The sequence below is a fragment of the Staurois parvus genome, unplaced genomic scaffold, assembly GCF_062004578.1.
Source record: "Staurois parvus isolate SC_StPar_1 unplaced genomic scaffold, SC_StPar_1.0 ptg000342l, whole genome shotgun sequence".
Classification (NCBI taxonomy): Eukaryota; Metazoa; Chordata; class Amphibia; order Anura; family Ranidae; genus Staurois; species Staurois parvus.
The window spans coordinates 1,191,986-1,215,025 of NW_028318138.1; the positions used below are offsets into that span (position 1 = coordinate 1,191,986).

General features: G+C 44.5%; 1 protein-coding gene across 3 annotated transcripts in view; it reads left to right on the top strand.

The window, feature by feature from the left end:
- The window catches only part of POLG (DNA polymerase gamma, catalytic subunit), a 73,113-nt gene that overhangs the window by 27,315 nt on the left and 22,758 nt on the right, over window positions 1-23,040 (top strand). For all 3 annotated transcript variants that reach the window (XM_089684296.1, XM_089684295.1, XM_089684297.1), the window contains exons 7-15: window positions 111-293; window positions 2,570-2,718; window positions 6,436-6,562; window positions 6,650-6,995; window positions 8,701-8,787; window positions 11,549-11,665; window positions 15,721-15,881; window positions 19,215-19,268; window positions 19,671-19,788. In XM_089684296.1, the coding sequence (XP_089540422.1) occupies window positions 111-293; window positions 2,570-2,718; window positions 6,436-6,562; window positions 6,650-6,995; window positions 8,701-8,787; window positions 11,549-11,665; window positions 15,721-15,881; window positions 19,215-19,268; window positions 19,671-19,788 (1,342 nt within the window). The remainder of the gene's footprint in view (window positions 1-110; window positions 294-2,569; window positions 2,719-6,435; window positions 6,563-6,649; window positions 6,996-8,700; window positions 8,788-11,548; window positions 11,666-15,720; window positions 15,882-19,214; window positions 19,269-19,670; window positions 19,789-23,040) is intronic.

The window sequence follows — 23,040 nt, forward strand, 5'->3', positions numbered from 1 at the left end:
CTGGTCCTAATTCACAGTAGCTGTAATTTTGGTACTGAGATTGAAACCATGAAATGTATTATTCAGTTTTTGATGACAATATTGTAACACATTTCCCATTGATTTTCCAGGTGTCCTCATCCGGTGACTTTGGCCGGCATGTTAGAGATGGGGGTGTCCTACCTGCCGGTGAATCAGAACTGGCAAAGATATATAGATGAGGCTCAGACTACGTACGAGGAGATGCAGAAGGAGATGAAGAAATCTCTGATGAACTTGGCTAACGATGCTTGTCAGCTTCTCTCAGATGATGCGTAGGTGACAACAACAAAAATACATGTGACTTGTTATCAAAGTGCTTGGAGGTCAACCTGTTTGTGTTGCCCATTGCAAGAAGTTGGGCTCCCAAATGTATTTTTTCATATTACATTGAAGGAAGGGAGAGTGACATTAGATGATGATTTTATAATTTAATACTTCTACATAATCTTTAACCACTTCAATACCGGGCACTTTCACCCTCTTCCCACCCAGGCCAATTTTTAGCTCTCGGTACTGTTGCACTTTGAATGACAATTGCGTGGTCATGCAACACTGTACCCATATGAAATTTGTATCATTTTTTGGGACCATTTTTTTATTTTTTGCTAAACAAACGATCAAAACTTTTTAAAATAAAAAAAAATAATTTTCTTAGTTTCTGTTATAAAATTTTACTAATAAGCAATTTTTCTTCTTTACTGATGTGTGCTGATGAGGCTACACTGATGGATGTTGGTGGGGCTGCACTGACGGGTTTTGATGAGGCTGCACTGATGGGTATTGAAGAGGCTGCAGTGATGGATGTTGGTGAGGCTTCAGTGATGGATGTTGGTGAGGCTGCAGTGATGGATGTTGGTGAGGCTGCACTGATGGATGTTGGTGAGGCTGCACCGATGGATGTTGGTGAGGCTGCACCGATGGGTATTGATGAGGCTGCACCGATGGGTATTGATGAGGCTGCACTGATGGGAACTGGTAAGCTGCACTGATGGGTATTGATGAGGCTGCACTGATGGGTATTGGTGAGGCTGCACTGATGGGTATTGGTGAGGCTGCACTGATGGGTATTGGTGAGGCTGCACTGATGGGTATTGATGAGGCTGCAGTGATGGGTAATGGTGAGGCTGCACTGATGGGTATTGGTGAGGCTGCACTGATGGGTATTGGTGAGGCTGCACTGATGGGTATTGATGAGGCTGCAGTGATGGGTATTGGTGAGGCTGCACTGATGGGTATCGATGAGGCTGCAGTGATGGGTATCGATGAGGCTGCACTGATGGGTATTGATGAGGCTGCACTGATGGGTATTGATGAGGCTGCACTGATGGGTATTGATGAGGCTGCAGTGATGGGTATTGGTGAGGCTGCAGTGATGGGTATTGGTGAGGCTGCAGTGATGGGTATTGGTGAGGCTGCACTGATGGGTATTGGTGAGGCTGCACTGATGGGTATTGATGAGGCTGCACTGATGGGTATTGATGAGGCTGCAGTGATGGGTATTGGTGAGGCTGCAGTGATGGGTATTGGTGAGGCTGCACTGATGGGAACTGATAAGCTGCACTGATGGTGCTGCACTTATCAGGGAACTGATTCTCAGTGTAAACAATGTACTGACAGCTTTGCTGGTTATCAGCTCTCCTTTCCTGACACAGACACAGCATGTAATGAAAGGGAATGCAGATAACTGGTAAGTCTTTTTACATGTGACGAGCTGTGATTGGACCTTTACCGTGATCTGTGATCATCAATCCAAAGGACACAATGGTCACAGAGCTTGTCCCAGGGGACACGCGGGAGGCGGGGTTCTGGGAGGAACGCCCTCCCAGAACTGCCTTTCGGCTATAGCAGGGTCAGAAAGTGGTTAAAGTGGAATTAAACCTAAAAGTTAAAACTGCTCTGCATACACTTACGACAGGGCTTTGTGCCAAGATGACTTCAAGTGGTTCAAAAGTCTAAACATTTTGTATCTTAAAGTGTTACTAAACCCACAACAGTACAGTCTGTATATGCAGTAAAGCATGCTTGTTATACTCACTGTGGAACATAAGGGGTTAATCCTCCACGTTGTGTAAAAAGGCTGTTTGATCCTGTCTTCTCTGCCCCTCCTCTTGTTCAAATGTTCACACTGATGAGACAGACTGAACCTGTAGCCCTTCTGCACATGCTCAATTTAGTGTGTATTGCTAGAGAGGTTTTTTTTTTCTTGAGAGAGTGCATGTGATCAGCACTGTCCAGACAGAGGTCAGGGGTTTTGCACCCTTCTAGAGCAGAAGGAAAACTCCTGCAAGCTTTAACCAGTGCTCTGCTGAAGTTACAAAACTGCTCTAACTGCTTCCCAGACAGGCTGGGAAAGTTCTGGGTCGCATGACAGCTGTAAATTGATTAGGAAAAGGTACTTATATGGGTTTTTTTTTGTTATTAAAATAATTAAAGTGCAATCATCCACATACAGAAAGAGAAGGGATAATCTAAATTAAACAGAGTTTGTTTAGTATCACTTTAATGGCGTACTCGATAATATGTCCTTCATATGTACATTTGTTTTCAGGTACAAAACCGACCCTTGGCTTTGGGATTTAGAATGGGATGTCCAAGAATTCAAACAAAAGAAGACAAAAGTCAGCAAAAAGACAAAAGAAGTAAAATCATTCTCAGAGCATGCTGCAGTATCCACTAATCACTCAGATTCTCAGGAAGGTGAGACAGCCATTAAAGCACATCTGTATCCTAATAAAACAAGCCATATACTAAGCACATTTCTTTCCTCCAATTACGGGTTTAACCCCGTAGCACTCCCATCCAGCCGTTTATCGACATGGGCCAGACAGGAGCACTGCCAATGTGGGTGGACGTTTCTAAACGTCCCCCCGCATCCATTGCCTGTGCGCGATTGGTTCTCGCTGTGCACAGAGAACACAGATCACTGTACGGGACTTCTGTGTGAGGGCCTGATTCATGTGATCACTGATTGGCCAATCAGTGATCACATGAACAGTAGTAAACAAGATGTTCCTTCCTGACATCATTGCTTACTACTTGTGAAATCTGTGAATGATCACAGAGGTCACATGGTACAAGGCTATTCACAACAGCCTTGTACCATGTGACAAGCTGTGACCAATCACAGCTCTCACGGTATTTTTCCATGGCTGCAAGAATGCAGCCAGAGAGAATGAGAAATTATTGCTTTTACAGCCTTAATGGGTGTAAAAGCAATCCGTGTAAAAAAAAGAAAAAAAAAATCTTCATTACCCCCCACAAGTAGTACAGTGTCACTATGGTGACACGGTACTGCTAGGGTGACAGTATGTTAAAAAAAAAAAAAAAAACATAAATAATATAAAAAAAAAAAAATTTAAATTATAATGTTTGGTTATAAACTAATTTGGGTCATTTTTTTCTTTGCTAAAAAGATAACTGAATACATTTTGGACAAGATTTATGAAGAAAAATTATTTATTTGCAAAATTGTATAAGAAAAACACTTTTTTTTCAAAATGTTTGGACTTTTTCATTTTATGTAGAAAAAAAAATAAAAATCCCAGTGGTGAATAAATACCACCAAAATAAAGTTTTATCTGTCTCAAAAAATGCAAAGAAAATGATATGGGTACAGTGTTGCATGACCGCGCAATTGTCATTCAAAGTGTGACAGTTCTGAAAGCTGAAAATAGGCCTGGACTGGAAGGTGGTGCAAGTGTCTGGATTTCAAGTGGTTAAGGAATGAAAATTGCTCAGTTTCTCCATCAAGGCATTCAGTGTTGATAAGGGAATTCATCCTGCAGTGCTATTGTGGGATCGTTCCCCACCGGTGGAATCCAATGATCACTACAGCTGCCGGCAGTGATTGAACACAATGATAAAAAAAATGATAGGCTGATTGTATTGAAGTCAATCCTCCCATACAGCCATCCCTCCCATAGGTGGATTGAACTTTGCCCGGTTCCTGCTGATCAGGCCAAATTTCGATCCATCTATAGCTGTCTTTAGAAGCTCCATCTAGTTAGTGGTCTGTAGCGAAAGTTGCACAATTACAAAATGCCAGTAAAGCTGACCATAGAGGGATAGAATTTCAATGAAAATTTGTGTGAAAAGTCTTAGGAAAATTCATACGAAATTTCTCAGAGCATTTCGATGGTCGATGGAAAGATTTCATTTGTTTTCAACATTTGCAGTCTATTCAGCTGAGCTATTTGAGCCCATCACAAAGGCTCTCTCAACTATGTATCATATTAAGAGTCCATTATACTCCCAAATTGTATGATATAGGTCTAGTACAAGTACCTACTTGTGGTAGGTTGTAGGGGCCCGGGAACCTAATACACATGCCAAGTTGCATAGATATTGGGAAAACAGCTGTAAATATTATTAATGGCGCATTTGATACAGAAGTCAAGTTAGATCCTAAATTATGTACATTGGGTATAATGGGCGGTGTGGTTCCACAGCCACCTACTAGAGTGGAAGCTTCAATTCCATTAATTCAGGAGGAGTGGATTCGTAATATGGGTACTACATTGAGGTATGAATGTTTAATTTTTCAACATTCAGATTGTCCCACTAAATTCATAAGAATGTGGGAGGGCTGGGTGAACACCCCGGGTCTGGCACCATTTGATCTAAGAGTTATATGAAAACCTTAGAGGTTACAGTAATTAAGGGGGTATAGGGGAATCAGGAAGGCCCAGCACATGAGCACGATTGATAAAATGCTGAGGGTTTGAGTATATGATCTAAGCTGTCCATCATACTGCCCCAAACTACATCACCGACCTGATATCCAAGTACCACCCAACACGCACTCTCCGCTCCTCACAAGACCTCCTTTTCTCTAGTTCCCTGGTCTCCTCCTTTGCCCGCCTCCAGGACTTCTCCAGGGCGTCACCCATCCTCTCTAACTCCCTACCTCAATCCATCAGACTATCACCTACTTTCCCCTCCTTTAGGCGCACCCTGAAAACCCACCTCTTCGGGGAAGCCTACCCCGCCCCCTGCTAATTGCCACCCTCCTCCACTCTTCCTACCACTCCATCCCCACAGCTATTTCCTCCTGTACCACTCTCCCCTCCCTCCTAGATTGTAAGCTCCAAGGAGCAGGGCCCACGAACCCCTCGTGTATCACATTGTATTGTTATTGTACTGTCGCATGTACTGTCTCCCATTGTAATGTACAGCGCTGACCGAATGCTTTATAAATACTGATATATATAATGCAGCGCTGTATGGTATTTGCAAATATTACTGTTAATTTGAAAAGTCACAAATAGAATGCAGTCCTGTATAGGTGCTCGCTGTTTTTCCAGTGCAAATGATAGAAATGCGCACTAACCAGAAGCGTATTGATAATACGCAGGTATATCAATATCCTGAAGAATCCCCACTCTTTCTGGTCAAAGTGCAGATTGGAACTGGAAAATGTAAGGATGAAGTGCCCTCGTGTGGTGAAGATGAGATCCGACAGGCCAGAAGTATCCTTGCAGAGATGTATGGAATGCAATGTTCCCCCTCTCTGGAACTGATATTAGGATCACACTGGGCTGTAAAATTTGTAAAACTCCTCACAGGAGACCAAGGGAGAAACTCATAGTGTAGTATGTCGATAATCACTTTATTACTCAAAAAGACGTAGATAAAAAAATCACAATGGTGCCAGATACATGTGAATGACTGACCCTCCAAACTCAAAGATGGCCGCCGGGCCTCCACGTGGCACCGGCGGCGTGACGTCACGACGTTCTGGGCTCCAACTGACGCGTTTCGAGCGCAAGCACTTCTTCAGAGGTAGAGACAGAGGAACACCATGACTATAGCGCTGTCCTTATATACGGGAACTGGCGCATGCGCACTTAATCGGTGCCATTTTGCCGGAGTCGGAACGGCTGTGATGACTCAGTGCGCATGTGCAGCGCCATTTTACCATTTATAAATACTGTATAATAATAAAAAAAAATACGTTTTGTATATTGTATACTGGTATGTTATTTCCTGTGTGTATGGATAAGTGGTATATTTATAATTTAAAAGAAAAATTGATTTTGGAATGAATCGACTTTACCGAATGAAAGCCACATTCGCTGTTAGAAATTCTATCATTTGAGAAAAATTTTCCAACCTGCTCCTTCGAATTTTCTGATCAATGCGGTAGAAGACGAATGTCGATTGGATCCCACTAATGATTAGAAAAATGGACTTTTAGAATTCCTTTCCCAAGAATTTTTGTTCGAAATTCACTTACTGGACTGTTTGATGATGAAATGTACCTGCACCTGTTCTTTTGTGTCATTTTGTTCTTTCCTACTCCACACCCACACCTCCCTCTCCTCAATTTCACATTTATTATATAAAAAGATATCAAACTATGCTTAAATATTCCTTACTATTTTTTTTATTTTGTTTTGGGAATTGTGCCTCTAGATCCTGGTCCTCCCAGTGAAGAAGAAGAACTGCATCCTCCTCCTGGTAAACTTTATTTGGAGAGGATTATAGAAAAGACTTTACCATCCTTACCAAAACGAAGCCAACACATGCCGGGGCATCCAGGGTAAGAGGAAACATAAAAAGTCTTGCTGCTGATGTAAAGTTGTATGTAAATGAGAACTGAGCTGAAGAGTTGTGTTTGTTCATGTAGTTGGTATCGTAAGCTTTGTCCTAAACTGGAAGATCCTGATTGGGTGCCTGGTCCGAGTCTCATCAGCATCCAGATGCGATTAACTCCGAAACTAATGCGTCTGACTTGGGATGGCTTTCCTCTGCATTTCTCGGAGAAGCATGGTTGGGGCTATCTTGTTCCAGGCCGGAAGGACAACCTGTTGGCCAATCAAGAAGAGGATGATGATGCTGCTGGTGCTGCTCTTTGCCCATACGAAGCAATTGAAGATTTATACGCGGAATACAAGAATAAAGCTAAAGTGCATCAAGAGTCCTCTGTTAATGAAGAATTCTTGCTAACAGAACAGAGCAGCATCTGGCAAAAGGTAGAGTAATGGGTTATTGCATTTGTTCTATGGCTTGGTCGTCTGAGTTTCATAGTCAAAGATGATTCAGTTACGGGTATTTTATGCATAGTTAGATTGGTCCAGCCTAGACCAGTGTAACTAAGGGGTTGATTTACTAAAACCAGTTTTAGTTATTCAACCCCGAAGTGTACACCAGGGGCGGACTGACCATTCAAGCACTCGGGCACTGCCCGAGGGCCCAGGGTCAGTAGGGGGCCCCATGAAATGCCCCTGGTACATTTTATAGGCTTTTTTGGGTGTGCTTTGAGTGTGGGCAAGGACACGGGCCCCATGAGTTGTCAGTCCGCCCCTGGTGTATACCATACCTAGCTGATGCCCCCTGAAGCTGGAGATCACTGAAGTGGCTACTCCAGTTATCTCCACTTGCTTTTCAGGTCTCATACAGGGTGGCTGGCCTGCTGCATTCTGAACACGTTAGGTCAGCTGCTCAGCACGGGTGGCATTCAGAGAATGCTTTGCTTTTTGTAAATGAATGCAATACGTTTTCTGATTGGATGTGGTGAATAGTGTGATGTCACCACCCCACCTCTTCACCTTGTCCAATCAGAAAAAGCTTTGCATTCATTCACAAAATGAGTCCACTGTGCTTCGCCACCTGCAGTAATGGCAATGGTCCCATAACCTTAACCTCCTTAGCGGTATTCCCGAGTGTAGCTCGGGGTAAAATTTGAGTACCAAGAGCGGTAACCCCGAGCTACACTCGGGCTTACCATGCGGCGTTGCTCAGGGAGTCCCTGCAGCACTTACCTTGTTTTTCGCTCCCACGATGTGTCCCCTGCAGCGTCCCCGGCCATCTCCGGCCGATGCCGGCATCCGGCTTCCGTGTTCCGGTCCCTGTGACGTCGGGACGTACAGGCGCCGGAACCGGCGGCAAATTTGAAATTTTTAAAAAGTGTAATTTTTTTTTAAAAATGATTATTATATAGTAAAACATTCCTGTATCAAACCATTTCACATACATTTTGTCCCGAGTGCTTTGTCCTGTGCCCTGCCTGCATTTTGACTGTTCTTTCTGCCTGGAAACTGAGAAATGTCCATGGTGTCCAAAAAGCGTCCCTTTACATCAAAAGCGGTTTTAGACCGGCTAGAGAACAGCGATAGTAAATCAGAACCACTTGCAGAATTGAGTGATAATGATTCGTGGGGGAAATTCATCATCAGACACTGAAAACGATTTTGCGACTTTGCTCAGCGATGTTTGAATTTGCCTCTGTATTTCAAATTTCAGTGTTTTTGGTTTGATTATATTATTGAATTAAATTTATTATTATTATATTTTTATTTTTTATGATTATTTATTAAATTATAATTTATGATTTCGTGTTTCAAATTTTATCATATCCGGGATGTTTACTAGACTCTTGTTCGGACAGATTTCAGTGAGTTAATCCTAAAAATTACAGCCTACAATAAAAAACTACATATTTCCATGCAAAAAAATGGTACCGCTTTCAGCACAAAAAATCGGAAATAATCAGACCGCCAGGGAGGTTAAATAATATAAGGTCAGGAATTTGGCTGAAAAGAAAGCTAGAAAATATCCAAAATATTTTGGTGGACAAAACATGTGACTGAATCTTTGAACTGCTGGTGTACTTCTAATAAGGCAACAGACGTGCAGTTGGAAGGCTTGTGACTGAACATTTGATTTCTCATTTTTCAGGTAGAGGAACTCAGTCGGCTAGAGACAGACCTGGGCCCTGAAGCATTAACCAAAGCAACATCTAAGAAGGGAAACAAAAAGAAATTGGTGAGTTCCTGTCTTCCATTCATTATTGGACGGTTATGCATTTGGTTTAGGAAAACATTTTTGCATTTGGTTAAAGTGGTTCTAAAGACTGAAGGTTTTTTTTTTTTTTCTACCTTCATGCATTCTATGTGCAGCCTTCAGTGACTACCTGAGCCCGATCCCTATCCAGCACTGTGCACAAGAGCAGAGGCTTTTCCTGGTCTCTGCCTCCTCATTGGCTGAAACACAGCAACGGGAGCCATTAGCTCCAGTCGCTTGTCAATCACAGCTGGGGGGGGTGCTGAGCTGAGCCGCACTCTGTGTCAGACATACAGAGACAGCTCAGGAGCAAGCATACAAGAATGTCCCCAGAGCAAGCTGAATGATCTGGGGGCACTTGTCACTGGCTGTGCTTGACAAGCAGTGGGAGCCAATAGCTCCTGCTGCTGTGTTTCAGTCAAGGGGGGGGGAGCAGAGTGGAGGGTCCAGGAGCGCCGGCGGGGAACCTGAGAAGAAGAGGATCTTGGCTGCTCTGTGCAAAACAATTGAACCCTTTTACAATCACTTTAAATGCTCCTTGAAAATAATTATCAAAAATTATGGAATAGTAGCATTTGTTTGGGTCGAATTCTGTCAAATAAACAAGCTGGAAAACCTTTTATTTGATTGGCGGCTGCAGCCGTAGAGTGCTGCTGTCAGAATACAATTACCTGGCAGGAAGGGGGGGGGGATTTCTCTATCCCCCTTCTTTGTGTGGATGGAGTAATTTATTTGACTTTTCTCATTCAGTCCACTGGCTGAGCGGAATAAAAAAAATCCATGGCCAGCTTGAAGGCGAAGTTCACCTTTACAGTAAATAAATAAATGCACATATTTTTGTGGGTAAAAAAAATGTTTTTTGGGGGTTTTTTTTGGAGTCTGCAGAGCATTGCACCCATCATCAGCAAATTTCAGGTGCAGTGTCAAGCTCCTGCAGATCCTCAGTATAGCTGTCTGCCCGTACCTCCCATATGTGCAAAAAGTTATTGGAGAGCAGGAAGATCAATAAACTATCAGAGCGCTCACCAGTGCCCTCACAGTTCATTAAGAACTACAAACAGTCCTTCATGGTGGCAGATGGTAGTTGTAGTTCGTTCATTCACAGAGCGCTATAAATAAATGACACTGCTGTTTTGGGCGGAGCCCTGCACGGCTGCGCTCTTTTTAAATTGTGACAACGGGTGCGGGGAGAAGATCCCCCGGGACACATGCAGGTCCTCTTTGGTTACCCTTATGCAGGCCATAGACGGGTTGAAAATCGGCCGATTTTCGCACTGTTAGTGGGTTAATTGGTCGGCCGTTTTTCGGGGTTTTGGCACATTTTTTTTATCGGTAAAGTTGGGAAAAAATCAGCCGATTTTGCCAATCGCGGCAATGATGGGCAAATCGGCCGATAAAAAATCTGCACATGAGCCGTGACCTGCAAGAAGAAGAAAAAGAAGAAAAAAAATAAGAAGAAAAAGAATAAGAATTCCAGTCCGCTATTATATTTGAAATGAAAAGTCTTGCGGTTTCAACAATGTATCTATTTGTATCCAAATAAAAACATCTGTATCCCAAATGGATACAAATAGATACATTGTTGCAACCGCAAGACTTTTTCATGTCAAATATAATAGCGGAGCTCTCTGCAAGGGACAGAAGTAATTAAATGCCGGCCGTAGATGGGACGAAAATCTGCTGATTTTTTTTTTTTTAGTACCATTGGTGGTAACGTTGGCCTATTAAATGACCAATTTTTTGTTTTTGTTTTTTTTTATAAACGGCCAGTTTTCGAACCGTCCATGGCCTGCATAAATTTAGCTCCAAAGTCAGGGAAATCAAGCCACTTGTAGCAAAGTAGAAGGGATGAAAATCTGCCTTTTTTTTTTTTTGTACCATTGGTGGTATCGTTGGCCTATTGAACGACCGATTTTTTGTTTTTTGTTTTTTTTTATAAACGGACGGTTTTCGAACCGTCCATGGCCTGCATAAATTTAGCTCCAAAGTCAGGGAAATCAAGCCACTTGTATCAAAGTAGAAGGGACGAAAATCTGCCTTTTTTTTTTTTTATGTACCGTTGGTGGTAACGTTGGCCTATTGAACGACCGATTTTTTGTTTTTTGTTTTTTTTTATAAACGGACGGTTTTCGAACCGTCCATGGCCTGCATAAATTTAGCTCCAAAGTCAGGGAAATCAAGCCACTTGTATCAAAGTAGAAGGGACGAAAATCTGCCTTTTTTTTTTTTTTTTGTACCGTTGGTGGTAACGTTGGCCTATTGAACGACCGATTTTTCTTTTTTTTTTTTTTTTTATAAACGGCCGGTTTTCGACCCGTCTATGGCCTGCATAAATTTAGCTCCAAAGTCAGGGAAATCAAGCCACTTGTAGCAAAGTAAAGCCAGTTTCAGAGGAGTACACAAGAATCTTTCCTGCCTAACATAGGTAATACTCTGTGATGACTGATCTCAGACAACGCTTTTAGTAGAAGATTTTCTTTTTAAAGCAAAAATCAACTGTCCAGAATTCAATGCACAACTAAGGATAATGGCACTGTAAAGGGAATAGTCATCATTTGAGGATTGTCTTCTGACTAGCTCATTTTTATTGGAATAATTCCCTTTTAAACTTTGCTCTCCAGCTAATTCATCTTCACTTTATAGATGTAGAAGGGCTTTGGGGCTCCTTCAAGTGTTTGTCCACTTCCATTGTGTTCTATGCATGTGTAATTACATATAATTCACACCCTATTCACCGTAACAGGAGCTCCCTGCTGTAGATGAACCCACATTTCAGAACACGGCACCTAATCACCATGGAAATGGCCCTTGCAGTGATGTCAATGTTTCAGGCTGCTGGTTCTACCGTTTGCCGCATAAAGTGAGTCTGAAAAATGCACTTATTACACTTTGTTCCTAATGACATACTACTTACTGGCTTTCACTCTGAACGTTTTCATATGTTGAAACTGCTGTACAATGTTTTGTATCAAGGGAATCAATTAGAATGTAGGAACCTTTTTATAAGAAGCTGTTCTCTGCTGCCTCTTGACACTGTGGCACTGAGCTGTGACATATACATGGGCCGCTGCATACAATTGTTCCCCTAAATGTCAATCGCTGGTAACTAAAATGCATTCATAATATACTTTGTGTTCTCCTGCACACAGCCTCAGCACTGTCTGTTACACCTAAAGTGATATTAACCACTTGCCTGCCCGGCACGTTCACCCCGAGTGCCCAGGCCAATTTTCAGCTTTCAGCGCTGGCGCACTTTGAATGACAATTGCGCGGTCATGCAACACTGTACCCATAAGACATTTTTATCATTTTCTTTCAAACAGATAGAGCTTTCTTTTGGTGGTATTGTAATCACCACTGGGGGTTTTATTTTTTGCACCATGAGCAAAAAATTTGGAAAAAAGTTTTTTTCTTTGTTTCAATTCTAAAATTTTGCAAACAGGTAATTTTTTTCCTTCACTGATGTGCATTGGTGAGGCTGCCCTAATGGGCAGCACTGATGAGGTGGCACAGATAGGCGGCACTGATGGGAACTGATAGGCTGCACTGAGGAGGTGGCACAGATAGGCAGCACTGATGGGAACTGATAGGCTGCACTGGTGAGGTGGCACAGATAGGTGGCAGTGATGGGAACTGATAGGCTGCACTAAGGAGGTGGCACAGATAGGCAGCACTGATGGGAACTGATAGGCTGCACTGATGAGGTGACACTGGTGGACCTTGATGATGCTGCACTAATGTGCAGCAATGATGGGCACTGCTGGGTGGCACTGGTGGCCAGCACTGATGGTTGGCACTTCTGGGCACTGATCATCAGGGCACTGATCATCAGTGCCCTGATGATCAGTGCAGATCTCCTCTGTGTCATTTGCTGGTTATCGGCAGTACTTTCCTCTGGCTGTGACAGCGTGAGGAAAGTGCAGCTGATAACCGGCAACTGTTTTTACATTGTGATCTGCTGTGTCATTGGACACAGCTGATCATGTGGTAAAAGACCGCTGTGATTGGCCTTTTACCTCATCATGTAATTAGCTGTGTCCGTAGCGATCACGGAGAGCGCTGGGGGCGCGCGGGAGGGCGCATTCTGGGAGGACGTCATATGACTCCCTCTCAGAACTGGACAACCCCACTGTAGCCGTCATTCAACTATAGCGCGTTTGGCAAGTGGTTAAAGGCAGATTAAAAAAACAAACAAACATGTATATACTTACCTGCTCTGTGAAGTGGTTTTGCATAGGACATCCCCAATCCTCTTCTTCTTGGGTCCTCCACCAGCGCTCCTAGCCCCTCCCTCCTGCCAAGTGCCCTCTGGGGGCTTCCGAGCCACTGCTATGTGTGACCGTTTACACGCACAGCGTGGCTCAGCCCCACCCCCGCTTTCTCCTCATTGGCTCACTGGCTGTGATTGACAGGAGGAGGGAGTGTTCCACATCGCTGGATTGAGAGGGAGCTCAGGTAAGTATTGGATGGGGGGGGGGGGGGGGCTGCTGCACACAGATTTTTACACTGTTTGAGCTCTGACTTCTGGTCAGTACTTTTACCAAACTGACTTAAACTGGTTGTAAATCCTTATATATACCCTGTGAAGTGACTAGCCTCAGGTAATACACAGAGATTAAACAAATCCTTCTACATAAGTTGCAGCACTCTCCTCTACAGCCTGCTGAATTTATAAAGCTTGTGTGATGGTTCAGAAAAAATGGGGCGGAGAGCAGAAATTATACTCTGCAGAGCTCAGCAATTTAAATTTCTGAGAGCTGATTGGAGGGAAGAGACACACCCCCTCCACACAGCTCACAGGAACAGAGCTGAGGCTGTCAATCTGCTGAAGGCCACTCCCCTGTCACCATTTTTCTCTTTGTGTCAGGAAAACTTCAGACCTGATTCTTGCTGATAACAGAGGAAAGAGGCAAATCTATATCTCTACCCCTCAGCTCACTCTTATCAGTCTCCTCACGCATCACTAATCTACTAACAGACATTTCGGTCTGGATGGCACACTACTTCCTGAAAATTAATGTATCCCAAACTGAACTCATATAATTTTCTCCCCCACATGCCCCTTCCACTGACTCACTCAACAGCTCAGCCATCAACCCGTCCCCACATGCCAGGGTGGTAGGTGCAATCCTGGACTCTGAACTCTCCTTTCGGCCCCACATCCAATCGCTGTCCAAAGCTTGCCACCTCAACCTCTGCAACATCTCCAAGATATGCCCCTTCCTAACCGATGACACCAAAAAGCTTCTAACTCACTCCCTGGTCATCTCCCGCCATGACTGCTGCATCTCTCTCCTCACTGGCTTACCTTTACACAGGCTATCCCCTCTTCAGTCTATCATGAATGCAGCTGCCAGACTCATCCACCTTACCAACCGTTCAGTGTCTGCCACCCCTCTCTGCCAATCCCTCCACTGGCTCCCGCTCTCTTCATTCCTCCTAAGACCTCCTGCTCTCTAGCTCCCTTGTCACCTCCTCCCATGCTCACCTCCAGGATTTTTCCAGAGCTGCTCCCATCCTCTGGAACTACCTTCCCCAATGTGTCCGACTATCTTCATCTCTGTACACTTTTAGACGATCCCTGAAAACTCATCTCTTCAGAGAGGCCTATCCTGCCCCCACCTCTCAATTGTACATGTATTTTGTCTGTTCGCCCATACCCCACAGTTATTACCATTTTGTATCTCTCGACCCTCCGTTTTAAATTGCAAGCTCTAACGAGCAGGGCCCTCTGATTACTCCTGTATTAATTTGTATTGTGATTGTACGGTCGGCCCTCATGTTGTAAAGCGCTGCGTACAGAGTGCAGGGTCCTGGCGTGCGCTGCGTACAGGGTGCAGGGTCCTGGCGTGCGCTGCGTACAGGGTGCAGGGTCCCGGCGTGCGCTGCGTACAGGATGCAGGGTCCCGGCGTGCGCTGCGTACAGGGTGCAGGGTCCCGGCGTGCGCTGCGTACAGGGTGCAGGGTCCCGGCGTGCGCTGCGTACAGGGTGCAGGGCCCCGGCGTGCGCTGCGTACAGGGTGCAGGGCCCCGGCGTGCGCTGCGTACAGGGTGCAGGGCCCCGGCGTGCGCTGCGTACAGGGTGCAGGGCCCCGGCGTGCGCTGCGTACAGGGTGCAGGGCCCCGGCGTGCGCTGCGTACAGGGTGCAGGGCCCCGGCGTGCGCTGCGTACAGGGCCCCGGCGTGCGCTGCGTACAGGGCCCCGGCGTGCGCTGCGTACAGGGTGCAGGGCCCCGGCGTGCGCTGCGTACAAGGTGCAGGGTCCTGGGGTGCGCTACGTACAGAGTACAGGGGTGCGCTCTTTTCCCGCAGTTGCTTTCTCCTCCCTCAGTACAGTGCCACTCAGTCTTACCAGACTACTGCCATGTTAGTATTGCATCAGATTCTGTCCTATTATTGTATTTCTCATAGTGGCTGAATTTTATGGGGCTGGATTCTTCAGATAGTAAAAACTATTAAAGCGGAACTTCACTTCCTCAATCAACATTGACTATTTTTAATCCTTATGTTGCTACCATTCATAAACAGATAGGAAAGTCTATCATATTTACTTGTCTTAAACTCTTTTCTTTCAGTTACTTCCTAGTTTTCATGCCTAGGCAAACAATGTCATACATCCCATGAGTCTTCAGGAGGGGAGGAGGAGCTTTCTCAGCTAAGGCAGATGGATTGCAGAATCTAGGAAGTAAATTCATCTGCCCTTACTTAAGATGGCCACGGCCAGAAATGCTGGGGGTTGTTTTTCAAAATGATTTCTCAGCAAAATAAAGCATGGAGACATGGGTGGATGGGGGAGTGTGCTTTGAATGTTAACAATGGATTGCATAGTGTTTTTGTGGTTTGTGCTGCTCAGATGCCGTGTTGTTCCTCTTTATTGTCATTCTTTGTGCATTTATGTATTGTTATATATTGCAGGATGGCATTGCCAACAATGTGGGTAACCCATTTGCAAAGGATTTTCTCCCCAAAATGGAAGATGGTACTTTACAAGCCAGTACTGGAGGCACCAGTGCCACACGTGCCCTGGAAATAAATAAAATGATGTCTTTCTGGAGGAATGCTCAGAAACGTATCAGGTAGGAGTTGGCTGACTCTGTAAGGCCACTAAATGGTGATGGAACCTAAAACATAAGGGGATCTCTTGGGTCCTTAGCACACTGGGGTGTTCAGCTGCAGTGCATCCCTCCCGATGCTTGATTGCACCCAGGAGGGAGAGGTGCAGCGTCCTGCCCGGCTGCAGGTATCCTTTCAACATCTATGGCAGTCTACAGCTGGATGGGGCTGAACACCATGCTGAGTGGTAGCAGAATTTAGGGCCATGTCTGTTCAGGGGCAAGGTTTGGGAACACTTCAGGGGAGTATGTGTTTCATCATCACAGACTATCCCCGCTTCAGTCTATCCTGAACTCAGCGGCCAGACTCATCCACCTTACCCACCGCTCCATATCCGCCACCCCCCTCTGTCATTCCCTCCACTGGCTCCCTATCGCCCAACACATTAAATTCAAACTACTAACACAGACATACAAAGTCATTCATAATGCTGCCCCAAACTACCTCACCGACCTGATACCCAAATACCACCCAACCCATAATCTTCGCTCCTCACAAGACCTCCTACTTTCTAGTTCCCTGGTCTCCACCTCCTACGCCCGACTGCAGGACTTCTCCAGGACTTCCCCCATCCTCTGGAACTCACTACCCCAATCCATCAGACTGTCACCTACCCTCCTCACCTTTGGGCACACTCTGAAAACCCATCTCTTCAGGGAAGCCTACCCCGCCCTCACCTAACAGCCGATCTCCTCCACTCTTCCTACCACTCCATCCCCCACAGCCACTTCCTCCTGTTCCACTTTCCCCTCCCTCTTAGATTGTAAGCCCGAAAGAGCAGGGCCCTCGAACCCCTCGTGTATTGTATTGTTACTGTATTGTCTCATGTTCTGTCCCCCACGCTAATGTACAGCGCTGAGCAAACCTTTCTGGCGCTATATAAATACTGTATAATAATAATAATATACCGAAATATGTCTGAACCAGGAAAAATGCTCCACTCCCACTATGCACCAGCGCTTCCTCTATTCTGCTCTATGTAAGCCCAATGCTATTCGTTATCTCTTAGATTGTAAGCTCCCAGGATCAGGGTCCTCCTAACCCTCTTGTATTGAACAGTATTGTTGCTGTATTGTCTCCCATTATATTGTAAAGTGCTGAGCAAACTGTTGGCGCCATATAAATCCTGTATAATAATAATTATGATGTAGTGAAAGTTTCCATGCAGACACAAACATTGTAATGATGAAAGTTTTTGGTCTTCCTATTAGCTGCTCCTCATATCACTTCATATCGAATTAACTGCTTTAAGACCAGGCCTTTTCTGAAACTTCTTTGTTACATGTGAAAATCAGTATTTTTTGCTAGAAAATTGCTTAGACCATTCAAACTGTTTATATTTTTTAAAGCAGAGGCCCTAGGGAATAAAATGATAAAATGGTGGGTGTTGTAATTTTGTCACATGGTATTTGCACAGCGGTATTTCAAATGCAATTTTTTTGGCACAAAAACACAATATATTTCCCAACTGATTAGTAAAATATAAAAGATTATGTTACTCTGGCAAGTAGATACTAAACATGTCACGCTTTAAAAAATGGCGGCTGAAGCCATTCCTTAACGTTCCTTAACCACTTGCCCTCCTGAGGATTCCCCCCCCCATCCTGACCAGGCCATTTTTTACTTTACAGCTCTGCATTACTTTAAATGACAATTGCGCAGTCATGCAATGCTGCACCCAAATAAAATTTACGTCTTTTTTTCTCCACGAATTGAGCTTTCTTTCAGTGGAATTTGATTACCTGCAGTTTTTATTTTTTGTGCTATAAACAAAAAAAAGACCGACAATTTTGAGAAAAAAATCAATATTTTTGACTTTTTGCTATTAAACATGTCCAGTAAAAAATTAAAAAAATCAAATTTCATCATAAATTTACACCAAAATGTATTCTGCTCCATGTCTTTGCTGGAAAAAAAAATCCCAATACGTGTAAATTAATTGATTTATGTGAAAGTTATAGCGTCTACAAATGGCGGTATATATACTGGGATTTTTTTTTTTTTTTAATTTTCATTAGTAATGGCGGCGATCAGTGACTTATAGCGGGACTGTGGCGGGCATTCTGACACTGCTTTGGATGGTTGTGCTATGCAAAGCAGAATGCCGGAGCCAACAGGAAGGAGAACTGTTTTGTTTACAACAGTTCTCCTCCCGTCGGAGATCCACGGCAATCACCGAGCGGACGCGAATGGCAGCGTGGGTACCCGGAAATGCAAAATCACGCGTGTATGTATATATATATATATATATATATATATGTTTATATAAATATATATACGTGATTTTGCACACCCATGCCGCCCTGTAGCAGTATAGCAGCTATAGGGCGGACGGGAAGCGGTTAAAGGATAAGTTCACCTTTTGAACAAAAATAATAAATGTACATTTTTTTTGTGGGTAAAAAAATGTGCATGTATTATTTTTGTCCAAAGGAGCCTGGAAAGCATTTCACCAGCGATTACACCCCAGATCTCTGCTCTCCCCTTAAAAGCTTCAAGTCATACCAAGTTCAGTATGATCCGTGGATTTTGTCAAACCACCAATGGTTTGTTTACAATCAGCGAAACTGGAGTTGACAAAATGCTCGTTGCTTCCAGTTTCTTAGACTATAGAGATGATTGGGGTTGTTCCAATCTCTGATCAGGTCGGGGGGGGGGGGGGTAGGACCCCTCTGCCACTTGTAAAATCAATCCAGTGGCTTTTTAGTCATTAGGATTGCTTTTATAAGAAGACTGACTGCCAGCTGGAAAAAAAAAAACATTACAAGGATCATCTAGATGTAGCCACTCATAGTCCAGCGATGTTCCAGTGCGTATGTCAGTCTTGTTTGATTATGCCTATTGATCAGAGGCGTACCTAGGGTTGGTGTCACCCGTTGCGGTAACACATGGTGTCACCCCTCCAGAGAGGATGGAGCGGTGCTGGTGCAGCGGTAAAATGAGTATCCCTTGAAGAAACTGCACATGTGACTGTTTCAGGCTGAAGAAGTCAATCTCTGACTTTAGCACAGAGCCGCCAATTGGCTTCTTCGACCTGAAACCGGCACATGTGCAGTTGCTTCAGGGGATACTCATTTTACTGCTACACCAGGGCGGGGGGCAGCTGTCACTGTGCCGGCATCCTGCACCCCCTGTGATGGTGTCACCTGGTGCAGCCCGCACCCCCCTAGGGACGCCACTGCTGTTGATATTGCCAGATCCTTCTTTTTCAAAAAACTTTATGCAAATTTTAGTTAAAATATCATTTTTCTGCCTTATTGGTATGTATATAATGCTTACTCCTCTCTCTATTGCAGTTCCCAGAAGGTGGTGTGGCTGAAAAAGGGAGAATTGCCCCGAACAGTCACTAGGTATTGTGCACCTGTATTAAGCCCGTGTATTTCTTCTCATTTAGTGAGTGCCTGTTTTATGGGGATGCAGGAGCCATTTTATGGGGATGCAGGAACTATTTTATGGGGATGCAGGAACCATTTTATGGGGATGCAGGAACCATTTTATGGGGATGCAGGAACCATTTTATGGGGATGCAGGAACCATTTTATGGGGATGCAGGAACCATGAGCAATTGCTGGGGCTTTGCATTTAGTCCAGTGTTGTGATCTTATAGAAATTGGGCTAAAAAATAGCTCAAAAAACTTTTGTTTAATTTTAGTTGTTTTTGTCACATTACTATAGTATTTATAAAGCATTTGTAAAATAACTATCAGTAAGCATGCGATGTGCTTCACCATAAAATGTTTCATTTATTTTAGGAGCCTGGATTTTGATGAAGAAAATAAGCACGGTGCTGTACTTCCTCAGGTGGTCACTGCTGGAACGATCACAAGAAGAGCGGTAGAGCCAACGTGGCTGACTGCCAGCAATGCACGGGTAGGTTACCGGTGATCATTTTGCATTTATGAATATCCTAGCAGCAAGTGTTAGTGCTCAAAGTGATTGTAAACACTCAAAGGCTGCGATTGGCAGCGGCAGAAGCCAATGGCTCCCGCTGCTGACTTTCTGTCCCGTGAGGAGGGAGAGAGAGCCTCCGCTCTCGTGCACAGCGCTGGATCAAGATCGGGCTCAGGTACATATAAGGTGGAGCTGGGGTATCCTGGTCACAGAAGGTTTTGTATCTTAAAGTGGAGTTCCAGCTGAAAAAAAAATAAATAAAAGTCAGCAGCTACAAAAACTGTAGCTGCTGACTTTTAAAATACAGACACTTACCTCTCCCTTGGTTCGGGGATGTCCTCACCTTGGCTGGTTTCACCGGCCGTCTTGTCTCCCTGGCGCCGGCATCTTTAGTTTGGGCACCCGGCTGTGACAGCTTGAGGCTTCATAGCCGGGTGCCCACTGCGCTAAGCTTTGTGAATGGCCCTGTTGTCTTCTGGGACCTGTCACTTGTCCTGGAAGACTATGGAGAGAGGGAAGGACAACTTCCGCTTCTGGTCGCCTAAGCAATCGCAGCAGAAGTGGGGGCGGGTACATGTAAATTCGGGTATCCGCTCCCCAAAGGTGCCAATCCTTAATGGGGAGCGGGGAACAAAGCATTAAAGCAGAACTTCCCCTTTTGGGTGGAGCTCCACTTTAATGCAGAGAATAGATTAAGGAAAAAAAAACTGCTAGCTTTACAACCACAAAGGTATTAACATTAGACATCCATGTATAATCAGAAGATACAATGGACATGTGATTTCCACCTGCATTTACTGTATATACATGACTTGTCCTGCATTGGTATGCCCTAATATGTCTAAAATCCTATAGTGTTGTCTCATGAGATTCTCTCAAGAGTTGGCTCTGGCCAGCTCAGTGGATTGCTTCAAAAAAGTCCTGGATTCTTTCCTAGATACACAGAATATAACTGGATACTAACATTTATAGGTAACCCAGGTTGATCCAGGGAATATCCGATTGGAGTTTTATTTGTTTCGTTTTTGAAGCCTTACAATGGTCTGTTTCACTTGCATGGACAGCTCCTTTGAACGCATGATGTAGGTTCACAGCAATAGATTCCAAATGCAAATACCACACTTAGAATCAACTCCAGACCTTTTATCTGCTTAATTGAGGAAGAAATAACAAAGGAGTAGCCCACACCTGGCCATGAAACGGCTTTTGATTCAATTGCCCAATTACTTTTGGTCCCTTGAAAAAGGGGGGATGGCTACTCTTAAGAGCTGTAATTCCTAAATCCTTCCTCCAATTTGGATGTACATACCCTCAAACTAAACCTGAGACTGTGCACTTTCAGCCCATATCCATTATATAACTATAGCTTGAATATGTTTGTTAAATACCTGAAAAAAAAATAAAATTGTGCCTGTGTCCAAATATGTATGGACCTAACTGTGTGTATAGTTAAATCCTCACCATTTGAGCGTGTACAGAGATCCCTGTTGAAATTGTCTAATCATCTGTTAACCCCTTCACGCCGGCCGCACACAGATGTGCGGCCTCCCGGTGTCTGGGCCTAGACGCCGAGCGGCCGCACATTTGCGTTCAGGTAAGAAAAAAACATATGTGCTGAGAGCTCGCGCCCTGCGCGCTCCCAGCACACATGTCCGCTACTCACGGAAAGGTCCAGGTCTGCTCTTTCGATCAGGACCTTTCCCGATCATGTAACCGCCGTGACAACGCGTCACGGCGGTCACATGATCCCGAAACCCCGCCTCACCTCCCGGCTTCTGAAACTCTTAGGGCCGGGAGGCACCGGCGGGAAGGGGTTAAAATGTGTGGGAGATTTAAATTAGAGATCAGAAGAGAACATTCGATAATATTTTGCTGTCCATGCAGCAGTAAAAAAGAGAAATGTCTGATATTTGCTTGAAACAAAAGGCTGATATCTAAGCGTCATTTAGAAAAAGTGAATGTTCTTTTGGGGCCACTTGATTTTTCTTTCGGTCTGACCAAATGGAGGCTTTGTGTTTGCAGAGGATTTTTCTTTTAAAGCGGAGTTCCATTCACTCTGTAAAAACATAAAAGTCAGCAGCTACAAAAACTGTAGCTGCTGACTTTTATAAAAAACAGCCACTTACTGTCCCTCGATCCTGCGGTTCCCCCACTGCAGCCCGTTTCACCGGCTGTCCTGTATTCCAGGCGCCGGCATCTTCGGTGTGTGCACCCGGCTGTGACAGCTTGCAGCTTCACAGCCGGGTGCCCACTGCGCATGCGCGAGTAGCGCTGCATTTCCTGAATGGCCCCTTCGTCTTCTGGGACTTGTTACGTGTCCCACAAGACTAGAGGGAAGGAAGGGTAGAAGGATAACTTCCGCTTCCGATCACCTAGACGATCGCAGTGGGAGCGGGTACCTGTCAGTTTCAGGTATCCGCTCCCCAAAGGTGCCAATCCTTAATGGGGAGCAATCTTTACAATATATATATAAAGTGCTGTGTAAATTGATGGCGCTATATAAGTACCTGAAATAAATAAATAATAACGCGGAACTTCCCCTTTTGGGTGGAACTCCGCTTTAAGGTTCTCCTAAGTAATGCAGCTTCTTTATGGCCATGTACAGTAACACTTTGCTAAGGTCTTGATAAGATGGCAATTAGATCACAACTTGTAGGTTTCACTAAACACCATGAGAAGTCCAGCTATCCATGTGTACAAACTCTTGGAGGGACACAAAGATTCTTTGGCCTTGTGAACCCCTAACATGTATCTGCATTGGCAGTCTTTGCATGTTTGCACATTTTGTAGAACACCTCCTTATGGCAACAGTGTGGAACCTGCCAGCTTGCAGTGTGCTCCATATTAAGCCGGCCATACATCGATCGACATTTGTCCGGATCTAACAGTGTGGAACCTGTCCAGCTTGCAGTGTGTTCCATATTAAGCCGGCCATACATCGATCGACATTTGTCCGGATCTAACAGTGTGGAAACCTGTCCAGCTTGCAATGTGTTCCATATTAGGCCGGCCATACATCGATCGACATTTGTCCAGACCTAACAGTGTGGAACCTGTCCAGCTTGCAGTGTGTTCCATATTAAGCCGGCCATACATCGATCGACATTTGTCCGGATCTAACAATGTGGAACCTGTCCAGCTTGCAGTGTGTTCCATATTAGGCCGGCCATACATCGATCGACATTTGTCCGGATCTAACAGTGTGGCCAGTTTTAATCAGAATCTAACAAT